Source organism: Colletotrichum paranaense (genome assembly GCF_030867605.1).
Source record: "Colletotrichum paranaense strain IMI 384185 chromosome Unknown Scaffold_4.1, whole genome shotgun sequence".
Classification (NCBI taxonomy): Eukaryota; Fungi; Ascomycota; class Sordariomycetes; order Glomerellales; family Glomerellaceae; genus Colletotrichum; species Colletotrichum paranaense.
Genome location: NW_026848962.1, coordinates 2,622,501 through 2,635,831, shown reverse-complemented (window position 1 = coordinate 2,635,831; position 13,331 = coordinate 2,622,501). Strand labels below are relative to the sequence as shown.

Sequence of the window (13,331 nt, the reverse complement as noted above, 5' to 3'; positions counted from 1 at the left end):
TCTAACGCAAAACAAATATCATCACCATCTACGCTTGAAAGGAGAGATTCCCATCACTGGGCGACCACCTGTGCCCATCTCTCAGGCATGATGTGACGGAAATCAAATTGACCCTCGTCGTTCTTGACAACAGCACCCTTCTCCGTAACAACAGCATCGATCAGGTCGTGCGGAGTAACATCAAAAGCAGGGTTCCAGACGTTAATGCGCTGGTCCGCCGTCGCCACACGCGCTGTACGAGCGATATCGACGTTGCCATCAGCCTGGACGATAGCACCGGAAATCTGCGTGAGCTCCTCCCCCTTGCGTTCCTCAATTTTGATGCCGGCGCCGGTCTGGGTCTCGAGGTCGATGCTGGTGGTGGGAGCCGCAACAATGAACTTGACGCCGTGATGCTTGGCCAAGACGGCGAGTTGGTAGGTTCCAATCTTGTTGGCAGTGTCACCGTTGCGAACGACACGATCGGCACCTACAATGACAGCAGCAATGTTCATCTTGTCCTTTTGCAAGTTGAACAGCGCGGCAGCCATGGAGTCTGTGATGAGAGTGCTGGGGATGGTCTCGTAAACAAGCTCAAAGGCGGTCAGCCTGCTACCCTGGTTGTAGGGTCTCGTCTCGGTGCAGTAGGCGTGCTTCAGAAGGTTGTTGGACCAAAGTGTTCTGATGATACCGAGGGCGGTTCCGTGACCAGATGTTGCCAGAGAGCCAGTGTTGCAGTGAGTGAGGACAGATACTTTGGCATCAGGTGAAGCACCAGCGACCTCTCTCAACCATTGCGCTCCATGGTCACCAATAGACAGGTTGGTCTGAAGGTCTTTTTGCAGAATCTTCTCGGCTTCCTCAATGTATGCAGCAATGACCGTCTTGGAATCATCCTGAGGCGCGCTCCTAACGCGGGCCTTTAGTTGGTTGATAGCATTGGTCAAGTCGACAGCAGTCGGTCTGCTTTCCTTGAGGTAATCCAAACGCGAGTCGATGTAAGTGACGGCATCTTGAGATGAAGAGGCGGTGCAGCTGCCGTTGTGTAGCTCGACAGCGTGGGCGAGGGCGGCGACGATAGCAATGGCGGGGGCACCACGAACTCTCATCGACTTGATGCAGTCAAAGGCCTCCTCGCTGGTGGACACCTCATCGTAGTGGAATTCATGAGGCAGTCTCAGTTGGTCCAGGACTTCGAGACGACCCCGAGTGTACTTGACGGCTTGGAGTCCAGACATGGCGAAAACAGAGAAATTACGATGATGCTGTTGGAGAAAGAAGTAAAGCTAAAGTCTTTTACTTCAAGAAATATAGGGCACTTTATCGCTTCCTGATCCAAGGCAGAGGAGGGGCATTTCTCCCCAAAGCAAAACCATAAAAGATTCTGCCGTGCCCCTCCATTGACGTTCAGCAAGCAGCGTCATCTTGGGCCAATCATTCCAGCACTGGGTAGCACACCGCTCTCGGGGAATCATCGGAGGCAGAGCTACCTTTGTACCTACCTTACATTATCGAGGTTCCTAGGTACCTCTAGGCCGGGGCCGACTAGAGGATCCCGCCGTTGGCTGGCGCATTTCGCCAGCTCCCATCCTCCCGCCCAGTGCTCCAAGGCTCCAATTCCGACAAACGGGACCGAACCCCTTTGATGTTCCAGCTCCAAGCTTGCTGAATTGCGCCCAGCGTCTCCACCGAAGCTAGAACCTCACCGAGGCGAGTTGTACACCTTGCATTCGACCGGCACCCACCCGCCGCGCAATTTAGTAAATGAAGCTGCGACGGACCATGTAATTTAAAAGTCCAAATTGGAGGAGCCGTTCAAGATGGAGCGGCCTTTTTCAACCTCCAAAGTCACAGGTAAGCTCTACCCGTCTCATGATCCCGTTGTTATCTCGTCGGCCTACTAGTCGTACCTTGACTGCGCTTCCCCCCAACTGACCAAGCATGCTATTCGCAGTCGAGTACTTCGATCCCCACGACGTTTACAAGCTCGTCACCCCGGGCCTCATTCCACGACTGCCCCTTCGAAATCTCCATTGGCAGTCGCATGCTGGACCTTTGCGCTCGATCGATACCCTCCACGTAGAGCTCACGCCCGCTGGCGGAGACCCAGCTGCCCCAATCTCGCCAACCATCTCCCCTTCGCTCCGCCGGTCAGTAAGCGCCGGCGCAAAGGACGATGGCTTCCAAACGCAGTCTATCGGAGGCAAAAGCACGTCTTCAGATATTTCCGATACCCCAACGATAGCGGCGCGACAGCCTGGCAAGGAACGGCGCCACCAAATACCCGGCCTGAGGCGGACCCCTTACCTCAAAGTCCTGCTCGTTCGATGCGACGACAGCGATACCTACAAGTCCCAAACAAGGGCAGAAATCAGAGAATGGATCAAGAAGAATACACCGCCTTCGCAGTCTACCCGGAAGCTGAACACACAAGAGAACCATGATGCATATGAGTTCCTGATTATTCATGTCGTAATACCCAACACTTTTGCGGCAAATCAACCTAGGGTCAGCGGAAAGGGCCTCGATGCTGCCGAGAAAGCAAGATCGTCAAGATGGGGCTCCGGATCCTCCACGTTATTGGAGAAGCTTCGGTCCGACTTCAACAGCTCTAGCAAGGGCGCGATCGATCGTGTGGCCCAGATCCGTATCGGCATCAACGACGTTCCATACGATGTACTGCCTCGAGTTGTTCCTGCCACGCCAACCGGTTATACCGAGTCGCGTCAGGATGCCGAAAACGCATGGGATGACCTCGTCGGCAAATTCAAGGAGCTGATTCTGTCATCCTTTGACATGAGGGTGTCCCAGTACGAGGAAGACATCAAGGAGAAGGATGCTCAGCGGGCTCTACCGGGTTGGAACTTCTGTACCTTCTTCATACTCAAGGAGGGTCTTGCGCGTGGGTTCGAGAGTGTCGGTCTTGTAGAGGATGCCTTAGTTGGCTACGACGAGCTCAGTGTCGGTCTCGACACAGTCATCCAAGAACAGGCCACCTCCGGAGATCCCCAGACCCATGGGGGCTCTCTATTGAGTCACACGCAAGACCTCGTGAAGCGAGCTGAAGCTGCCGTTGCCGCACTGGGTGCTGAGGACGGCTCTCTAGAGGATGACCAGCCTGTTGATCTACAGGCCACGGATGCCTCCAAAACCGACAAGTTCGACGATATCCCTATTAGCGCCACAAAGAAGCCGTACCGCGAAATGATAGTAGCCAATAATGTGTCAGTCTTTGACTTTCGCTGCTACATCTTTGCGAGACAGATATCGCTGCTGCTCCGCCTTGGCAACGCCTGGTCAACTAGGGAAGATCTCCTGGCAAAGCTTAGAGAGCAACAGGAGTCTGTCCTTCACGGCGTTGCACCGCAAGCGCCGCCCCCAAAGCAGACAGATGAAGCCGAAAACCTGTCCATGTTGGCTGAGATCTGCCGAAGGACCCTAGAATTCGTACCGGCTGTCTCGCAAGTTATGAGAGCCGACATCTTGGCTGCGCTGAAGAACAAGCTTACCGAGGAAGATTCCCCGATTCTCAACCCCGTCCTGGCGGAGGCTATTGATAATCTTGTTGCATCATTCGCATTCTCCGTCGCGCAGCAGATTCTTGCTCAAACGTCGAGCAAAGCACTGCCCATCCCCCCATCGAGTTTGACTCCCTCCGACGGCCATGAGCCAAAGTCATCAATTCCAGAGTTGAAAACCATGCTACACCCGGCTCGAAACTCGTCTTTGCGTGTAGGAACGGGTTCCAATACAAGTACCAGGCCACCGCCCAGTCCTGGAGTGTTTCCCGGGGGAACAGGCCCCAACCCTGATGACAATACAGCACCCAACGCCCAATTTCTCAAAGCTGGCCTAGAGGAACTCGCTGCGCGTCGGGCAGAGCTCTATGCTCTGTCTAGGAACGTCCTCCAAGGCAGCGGAAAAAAACGAGGCTGGGATATTGGATGGACATCTGCGCCGGTACTAGGGGAAATGGATGGCAACGACTTTGAAGACGTTGATCTCGACGGGGATGATCACAAGTCTCAGACAGATAACCCGGATCCGCTCTGTATAGGGCTGGCTGGTATCGAGAACGGTCTTCTCCACACTGCCCTCGACAATCGGGACGACTTCTATCGCCTGTACGAAACACTCACGGACAAGGCCTTGCGTCATTACACCGTGGCCAACCACACTCATGCAGTCAAGACAAGCATGGCCGACCTCGCCGTGCTCAAGTATCACCTTGGCGAGTACGGCCCGGCCGCTTCTTACTTCTACATGACCACTCCATTTTTCGGGGAGAACAGCTGGAGCCTATTGGAGCTTTCCATGCTTGTCATGTACTCTCGATGTCTGAAAGAGCTTCAGCGTAAGGATGAATTTGTTCGTGTGGGACTGAAGCTCTTGACGAAGGCAGCAGCCGCAGAAAATGAGAGGCTTCAACAGAAGAAGCCCTCGCTTGTAGCTCACTCGGAGGTTCAGTACCCCGAGAAAAGTGCCATCGCTGGCTTTCTCGATGAGGTATTGAGTGTAGCTAAGACCCTTTCCAACGAGGTCAGGGTGCCTCTGGGGCATCTCTTCACCCAAGTCGAAGTTGTCGGGCATCCAGCCTACCACACCGGCAAAGATTGCTTCTCTCTTACCATTAAACTAAGAAGCTTGCTCATAGATGACTTAAGCCTGGAGAAGGCCGCCATACGCTTGTCCAGGACGTCATCCGGGGGGACAAAGGAGGTTTGGTTACACACTTCCGAAGCGAACATTCTCAAGCCAGGGATCAACGAGTTGCGGCTTACCAGCACTGTAAGTAGTATGCTGACGATACGAGAAAAACTGAACTAACAGATGCTAGACCAATGTCGCCGGTCACTACAGGATTGACCGGGCAGATTTGATTTGCAACAAAGTTGACTTACACTGGGAGCGGGATGTTAACCAAACACCCAGCAAGACGGCGCAGATCTTCCGTCTTCCCGACCTGGAACTCTATCGCCCCACTGGCGGTTTGAGTTGTCGCTTAACGGCGGCAAGAGACATTCAATTGGACAAGAACAATTCACTTGATTTGGAACTCTTGACGGGATGGAACACTATCAAGTCCTGTGAGCTTTCGGTCAAGCCATCGACTGGCGGTCTTCGAATCATTTCAACCGAAGCAACGTTTCTTGGACCTGCACTAGAATACGAGAAGCCTTTGGAGGCCGGGCTTTTCCGCTTCGGAAGCATCTCCGCGTCGTCCGCCATCAAAATGCGTTTCCCGTACACCATCGAGCAAGATGTTCCGAGCATATCGGCTAGAGTCGAAATAACGTACACTACAGACGAGGGCACTTTCACATACTCCAATGTGTTCTCAGTCCCAGTGGCACTCGCCTTGGGCGTCAATGTACAGGACGTTTTCAAGCACAACGCCTTATTCTCCCGCTTCAGCGTCTCAACAGCCTCGTTGAGCCCACTCAGAGTGTTCAAAACACATCTGATCGACTCAGATGTCTTTGCTGCCCATTCTGCAGCTCCACCAAACAAGTCCATCATGGTGTTTCCGAAGCAGCCTGCCAGTTTGCTTTACAAGATCACACGCAAAGCTTCAGGCAACACCACACCCAAGACCCAGCGGACCCTGTATCTTAAGCTTCATTACAGCGTTGTCTTGGATGAGATCACTGCCCTTGTTGAAGATTCCCTGTCAAAGTACATCGAAGAATCTCCTCTTTCCTCGTTCTCAGGCCTTTTGATCAACCGCGTACTGGCAGAGGTGCGGTCTAGCCTTTCGGCTTATGACTTGGAGCGAGCTGCTCTCCTCGGCGAGGTTTCTACGGTCTTCGTATCGCCTTTGCTAACAGGGAATATCTTCAGAGGTCTGGGCACAGTCCCGGGCGGCAAAGAAGACGCCTCTAAAGCTCTTCAAGCATTCCTTGTTTCCTGGCAGTCAACGTATCCAACGTTGACCATCAAAGGAATCGAGTCGATCAGTCGATCAATCCTCATCCCTGTCGACGTCCCCTCCATTCCCGTTTTCCACTCGGTCGACATTCAGCTTCCGCCACCCGACGAACAAATAGCAGGTTCGACTCTGGCCGTCAACCAGTTGCTGTCTGCTAATCTACGTTTGCGCTGGACTCGCATCTGGGACACGGCTGTCAGTGATGGCAAAGGCATCAATAGGGACTACGAGTTCAGCTTTGATGTGACTGGTCCAGGTGACACATGGCTCATCGGCGGCCGGAAGCGCGGCAACTTCAAGAGTCTGGGAGTAGACAAGTCGGACGCCAAGTTTGGAGAATCCGAGTTGCATGTTCCCGTGCTCATCGTACCGCTGCGTGAAGGACGGCTGCCATACCCCAATGTGGAGATTCGCGAGGTCAAGAAGGAGGAGAATGACGAGACAGCTGGTCATCATGAGATCGATTACCAAAACATTGGCGAGACAGTACGGGTCGTTGCTGACTTGCAGCGGGTGACCCTAAGTCTAGATGCTAGCGGACCCAGTGGTGGTCCATTGGTTCTCGAGAGCGAGCGGCGCGAGTTCCATCATCGGATCTTACTGTGATGATGCGATAGATGTCTTTCTCCAGCCATTGACCTGGCTGTGTATGATAGATAATGAAGAATACAACGTGAATAAGTCGAAGCCAATCCGCATTGGATTCCATAAATAGTGAGCTGAGATAATGTTTATGGCCATGCCGGCAAGCGCGCTGCCGCTCTTCTCGGGGTTGCCGTTCTCCCCCTATCAGCTTGCGACAACTTCACGTTGCCCGACGAATCCATGTGACTGCCCGCTCGTTCCACTTTGAGGCTCCGCGATGGCTACCAAGCTAATACGTGTTTGCAAGCGACCAGCATATCCACTTCGAGCCCAGGACAGGAAGGTGCTTGAGCTGTGCCTCAGTCCTCGTGACCAGCTGGGCGTTGCTCCCCGCTGCGCCGTAAAGTAGTCAACTAACAAGGCCTCATTCGTCACCACGGAAGTGGCCGGCACTTTATTCACTGTGTCAATGCACCTTGGCGACTGGAAGATCCAGTTATAATTATCGGCTACGACAACGCCTCTAGAGAGAGGATACATGTATTCAACTTGAGTCTACAACAAATCAAAACAATAATTACTTGGCGCCAAGAAAAGACGATTTGTGCCAGCACATCACTCGAAGACTGTTAATCGATTGTCCTCTGCTCAGAACCAAATCATATTAAGACTGCCTTCCGCCTACACTTACTCTGAACGAAACTCCCGGTATCAGGATTGAGAGCTGTCTACAAACTATTTTCTCTGAAGCACACACGGTCAGATCAACATGTCTGATCAACTCAGCAAAACCGACAGTCAAACGCCGCTTATAAAGCACGAAACTTCCGAGTCTATGCCAATATCCACGCCGAAGAAAAGATCACTCTATCAACGCATGCAAGACCGAAACCGAGTTGAGATTTCAGAGGAGGAATTGCAAAAGTACACGGGAATGAGCAAGGCGGGTCTGCAGGATTGGGCCAAGGACCGCCCGGGGGTTGGAGCAAAGACACCGGCTAACACGGGGAAGAAATTTGAGTCTTGGGAATCTATGCATGTCACTACAGGGATTATGTGACGTTAGTGATTTGTATTGGTTGGGTTTGAGTATATAGTAACTGAGTTGCATTGGGTAGGTCTGAGGATATAGTAACTGAGTTGCATCTTTTGATGATAGTCAACCCAAAACACTAAGTGAATACGTAACAAACGGTATGAAATTCGTTGTAAAGTCAACGGCTGGAATACATGTTTTGAGATGGGCTTATGATGCTCCTGGTGCCGAGTATGTGGCAAAAGATTTTCAGACCACATAAACTTCCATATTGAAATTTGATTCATCTCCCCAACGACTAGGGTACGACAATGGCACAAAGACCTTCTGATCTCATGATCTACCTGGAGTCATTCTAGACCCACTACGTACTCAGGACCTTTCAACTCAACGACAGGCCATCGTCAGAATTGATTTAGCATATTGATGCTTTCGATATCTTCCTCGAAGGTCACAGAGTTGCTATTCTTGCATCATATTCAAGCACTGTGGGTGTGGTGTAATGCCTATCTGATTTCCAAAGAGAGAGGTTAAATGCGCATTAAATAGGCTTCGATGAGTTTGTATGTAAGAAGTGAGTATGTGCTTGACTAGGCCATCCCATATTGCTTCTTTGATATCCGCAGAAGCTGCTTAGTTTCTTAATTTTGTTCCCCCAGTAGCTTTAACTAATAACCCTCGAGCGAGTTGCAGTGTGGTCTCATCATTGACCCCGGGTCCGAGCAAATTTATCTCAGACCACCCCTTCAGACGATACCAGGTGAGGCACGTCGGAGGGACGACGCAACTATTCTGCCGTATTGCTTGAGGACCCGAACGGCGGAACGGCAAGTGGACTCCACGCCATCCCCCACTTTCCGTGCCGGGATTCGATACCACGTCGGCAGTGGGTTTGAGGGGCGGGAGCGGGGGATCGACACGAGCCGGGGCAAGCGACCATCGTGGTTCTGGGCTGAATAATACGAGGTTCATGTGTGTTACAACTTGAGAAGGTCCCAAATGATGCTGTCAAACATTTCAAAATTGAGTACTGCTAGTATTTACATAAAGTCCGCTTATCAGATTGCGAATCTGCCTGGAACCACACCCTTCCCCATTCAAGCTCAACCCTCATGGCCGCAAACCAGAGTCTCGCGGGCAAGATTGCCGTGGTTTCCGGTAGTTGCAGTGGTATTGGGCATGCAATAGCGAAGGAGCTCAGCGCTCGAGGAGCCTACGCCGTAATCAACTACCCAAACGCCTCCCTAGCAGATGAAGCGGCCGCAGCAGTGGCGGCACTTTCCACCCCAGGAATCGCGATCGAAGCCAACATTAGCACTGTGGACGGACCGAGGAAGTTGATAGAAGGTGCAGTTGAGGCTTATGGTCACATTGACATTCTTGTCAATAACGCCGCAATTGCCATCAATTTGCCATTTGAGGAACAAACGCTCGATCACTGGGATTCTTTGGTCAATCTCAACGGTCGTGGAACATTTCTCTTGACGCAGCAGGCTCTGCCATACCTTACTCGTGGAAGTGGACGCATCGTCAACATTTGTTCCATTAGCTCCCGCGCTGCCCCTCCTCTACAAACTATTTACGCCGGGACCAAGGGGATGGTGGATTCTTTCACCCGGGTTTGGGCAAAAGAGCTTCCCCCAAAATATGGATGCACCGTCAATGCTGTGTCCCCTGGCCCTACCGCGACACACGGGTTCTTGAGTGCCGGAGAGGAAGCCATGAAGGTCCTAGGGCCTACAATTGAAGCAACGCCGGCGGCAAAAAGGCTAGGCAAGCCAGAAGAAATAGCGGATGCTGTGGCGTTTCTTTGCGAAGAACGATCCCGATGGGTCAATGGAGAACACATGTTCGTCAATGGGGGGCTATACATGGACTGAAAGTGACGAGGTTGTCGGAAAAGCCATATAAAATTGTCACGTTAACCTAAGGCATATATGTTGAAACAAAGCGAACAACTCTCTAGTTCCCTCTTGCCTTCGTCCTTCCAAGTATCGCCCGAGTATCTACCTACAGCGACGAAGGATGTTGCGGGCACTGAATGAAGCGCTTACTACAGTAGCCTATTCGCCGACCTCCCGATCTGGGTGCCAGTGCAGGAACTGCCTGGAAAACTTCCACTTCCATGTTGCCTGTCGCATTCGATTTCCAAAAAAGTAAAAGGGTATGGTTGACAAGAACACAGCCGCCGATATACCCGCTAAGGTTCCAAATACGGAGAGATATCCTGACTCTTGGACCCAAACATTCACGTAAAAGCTGAGAAGAAATCCAAAAACGGCTACTGGAACATCAGCTACATGAACCCAAAGAAACGCCCCCTCAAGAGTCGTATCTCACACAAATATGCCATAGGCACATCTCAGGAATTGGCTCACCTTTGAAGAAAGACTGCGTTACTATAACCTCACCGGCTATGGGCCGATAAGAATCAAGAATATACACAAGAGCCACGTTGTTTGATTGAACAGTGGTGAAGTTTACTATCCAAGTTAGCTTGTGACGCCCCAATATCCCTTCCATAACATATGCGTATCTAAAGAGACCGAGAGGAAGGCGGATAAACGTACCAAGGCCGATACCAATAGTGGGACAAATCCAATGTAATTTCTTCTCGAAGCCTGCCCCGTATAAGATGCATGATAATGGACCCGTGATCAAGCTGATTATCATTGCAGGTAGCCGCATTTCGGGGATCCTGGTTCCGCCACTCCGAATCGTCAGTTTGTCTGCCATCCAATCTGTGAAGTGTCCCCCGCAGAAGATGGCTAAGAAGGAGCCAAATATCGTAGAGAGATACGTTAAACCGGATTGCCAGGTATGAAAACCGTAGACCGTCGAGAAAGCGTTCGAGAAGTTCGCGGATATCACAACGATCATGCCAGTGGTGATTGCGTTGATTAAGGTCGCCCAGAATACGGCTGGCAAAGTAATGGCGACAAGAGGACGGAACATCAGAGCCAGTAGAGGTTCGCTAGTGTAAGTCCCCGAGAAGACTCTCATAGTCGCCAAATAGGTCTTCCACGTCGATGGAGATGACGTGTGCGACGAAGAAGGAGGGTTCTCAAGACACTGAGAAGACGGCTTGGTGGATTCGTGTCTGGATGGTACCACCTCTAGCTCCGTTGCATATCGCCTTCGATAGTGTGTTTCGGGGAAGGTGAACAGTACTAGGACCGTACAAGTTCCGACGAAGGCAGAAAATACCCAGAATATCATCCTCCAGCTGTAAGTTTGTGTGATCAGGCCCGAAAACACCACGCCCACACCCACACCCGCAGATAAGGAACATGTGTAGATACTAATGCAGATTGTCAGAATCGGTTCATCCTAATTGAGGCGCTCCTGGGATGTAAGCAAAGAAGGATAGACTGACACCATGGCACGCCCGCGTTGGTGCAAGAAGAACAAGTCAGTGATTGTCAAGGGTGCGACGATTTCTGCAGCAGCACAAGCAAAGCCGAGAAAGAGCCTGCCAACAAGTGCACTGCCAAAAGAAGCCGCTGCGCCACTCCATATACAACTTGCCGTAAGTAAAAGGTAGGACGCGATGTAAACGGGCCTTCTGCCGTATTTGATTGCCAAAGGCACCCAAATAAGATTGCCCGCACCAATCATGAGTGAACACCCGGTTTGAAGGTATGATGCTTTGGCAATGTTGTTTGGCACAGTGTCAGGTCCAGGACCGAAGAATTCGATAGTGATCAACTCTAGGGCAACAGCAGGCCCGACAATGACGGCATGGGCGAAGAAAATTCCAAAGCATGTCAGCGAAAAAATGTAGTATTTGCGTGTTGGTGACCTGGTACGTTATGATTCAGCGCAAGTCTCCCCCAACTCGTGGTATTCGTAACAATTTGGAATGAATCAACACTCACCAGTTTAAAGGATCGTTGGGGTCATTTGAGGGCGTGGGTACCAGAATGATTTCATTAGTTTCATTGTGGCGAAGCTGAACTGTTCCCAGCGTTTGTTCTTTAAACTTAGTGTCCACATCTTCTTGCAGCCGAATCTCTTGAACGGGCAAGATCGACATCGTGTTACTTTTGCATAGAATACCACGATAGTCGAGAGCAGAAACGAAGTGAGATGGATGATGTGATCACGGGTGAGGGAAAGGGGTCTCAAAAACGTCCCAGGCTCGCCCAAATGGCTCATATTTAAAGACAGAAACCACCACGACCGAACCCTGAGAGGTATTTAGTTGCACATTTTCCAAAAAAAACGTTGTATAAAGGCCCCGGGACCACCATGAGGTTTCATTGAAAAAGCATGAGGAGTGTCGGGATGTCCTGCTGAAATGCGGGGGTGGGGCCTCGGGGCGGGATAGCTGAGGTACGTTCTGTGTTGGTGGCGACAGGATATGTGATTGGGAGTAGCCACCAAGGAGGAAGTACCTAGGAAAAATAACATTTCTTGTCACCAATCTGAGAAAAATGAGGTATAGTTGGCAGGTTACTACGGCAAAGTCACCGGCACGGCGACACCCACTTTACCGAGAGGCTCCAAGAAGCGCCGTATCCCAAACGCATGAGACATTGCGAGTCTCCTGGCATAGTGCCCTAGACAACGAGTGACTCTTCGCGAATATTGTCATTGCTCATCCGGGAAAAAAGGCTGCCTGTATCGAATTGCCATCATCAAGGACTGCGTGATACCAACGTTCGAGCTTGAGGTATGCTGAAGGAATGTGCCTACCATAGTTGACAACCTTTTAACTAGATTGAAACAAATCGATCTTCGGAGAAGCACTAGTGGGGGGACGATTCAATTACAAATGTAAGTGATTAAATGTGGATACGTCTCTATGCTCCCCATACGCAAGGAGTCAACGATAGAAGCTCTATCCATGTTCCATAGGAGGGCAAGATTCATTCTGTGAATCCACCCCAAAAGCGTAGGGGCCGAGATACCGTCCTATCATTCAGAGCCTCAAAACAAGGATCAATAAATGAATTATACGCCAAGTTCGAAATGCTTCAACTGTCAGCACGTCGCTATTATACTGAAACTGCGTAATTGGTGAATATCTGAAAACTTCTTCAATAGGTTGCGTCGTGTCAACTTGAAGCTTGAGTTGCTCGTTCATCTTAAGAGTTGAGTTGTAATTTGAACGTCAGTTGTGTTGATTATTTATGAAAGCTAATTTCGACTTTTGAATAAGCAAAGACTCATGAATCCAGGAGCACAAACTTCGAGTTTGCGACATTCTGATGCAATACAGAGGCCTCAGCGTCAACTTGATTTCAATATTGGCATCGACAGGTTCAGAATCTAACCAAATAGGCAAAAAATGGGCAAGTCACAGGGCTCGCAATAGCCAGATATAGCATTTGAAATAGCTTCTCAAAAATCGTTCCTCATCGGTCTTGAGGTTTGGACTCATCGAAAGAAAAATCTTTCATATTTAAGCAACCAACTCAAGCAATTTGACCAATCCGCCAAGGCATTTTGAACCATCATATGGACTTGTCATTGCATATTGATTCATGCGGTGCAATCGATTGCTACTAGTAGGTCTGAAAGAGTGTGAAAATTGCCTCAATCGCTCACCATTTACTCCTTGAGATCCTGAGGCGTACGGAAATACTCGAATCCAACATCTAGAGGGTATAACCCCGCGAGAAGTCAAGGTTTACCCAACGTGTGGAAATGCATTCCATGCTTTACTACCCCTGTTCGAGAAACGGTCCATTATTACCCTGTTCCACATCGCAGCGCGTATTTTCCACCTCCCCGGAACTAAGATGGGAAAAGCAGCGTGGCGAGGCTATCGTATTTTTTCGGCATACATCCTATTTC

At 50.6% G+C, this 13,331-nt stretch overlaps 5 protein-coding genes across 5 annotated transcripts; 3 read left to right on the top strand and 2 right to left on the bottom strand.

The window, feature by feature from the left end:
• Positions 1-53: 53 nt before the first annotated feature.
• CPAR01_05882 (S-methyl-5-thioribose-1-phosphate isomerase) lies at positions 54-1,217 on the bottom strand (the record flags this gene model as incomplete). The annotated part of the gene is made up of 1 exon (XM_060490158.1): positions 54-1,217. The coding sequence occupies one exon, from the start codon at positions 1,215-1,217 to the stop codon at positions 54-56; it is 1,164 nt and encodes a 387-aa protein (XP_060351624.1).
• Positions 1,218-1,799: 582 nt separating this feature from the next.
• CPAR01_05881 (uncharacterized protein) lies at positions 1,800-6,514 on the top strand (the record flags this gene model as incomplete). Its single annotated transcript, XM_060490157.1, has 3 exons — positions 1,800-1,833; positions 1,934-4,767; positions 4,817-6,514. The coding sequence occupies 3 exons, from the start codon at positions 1,800-1,802 to the stop codon at positions 6,512-6,514; spliced, it is 4,566 nt and encodes a 1,521-aa protein (XP_060351623.1).
• A 748-nt stretch (positions 6,515-7,262) lies between these two features.
• CPAR01_05880 (uncharacterized protein) lies at positions 7,263-7,553 on the top strand (the record flags this gene model as incomplete). The annotated part of the gene is made up of 1 exon (XM_060490156.1): positions 7,263-7,553. One exon carries the CDS (start codon positions 7,263-7,265, stop codon positions 7,551-7,553), a length of 291 nt encoding a protein of 96 aa, XP_060351622.1.
• A 1,088-nt stretch (positions 7,554-8,641) lies between these two features.
• CPAR01_05879 (3-oxoacyl-(acyl-carrier protein) reductase) lies at positions 8,642-9,409 on the top strand (the record flags this gene model as incomplete). The annotated part of the gene is made up of 1 exon (XM_060490155.1): positions 8,642-9,409. The coding sequence occupies one exon, from the start codon at positions 8,642-8,644 to the stop codon at positions 9,407-9,409; it is 768 nt and encodes a 255-aa protein (XP_060351621.1).
• A 183-nt stretch (positions 9,410-9,592) lies between these two features.
• CPAR01_05878 (uncharacterized protein) lies at positions 9,593-11,565 on the bottom strand (the record flags this gene model as incomplete). The annotated part of the gene is made up of 5 exons (XM_060490154.1): positions 9,593-9,810; positions 9,908-10,012; positions 10,100-10,830; positions 10,906-11,331; positions 11,408-11,565. The coding sequence occupies 5 exons, from the start codon at positions 11,563-11,565 to the stop codon at positions 9,593-9,595; spliced, it is 1,638 nt and encodes a 545-aa protein (XP_060351620.1).
• Between the last annotated feature and the right edge of the window lie 1,766 nt (positions 11,566-13,331).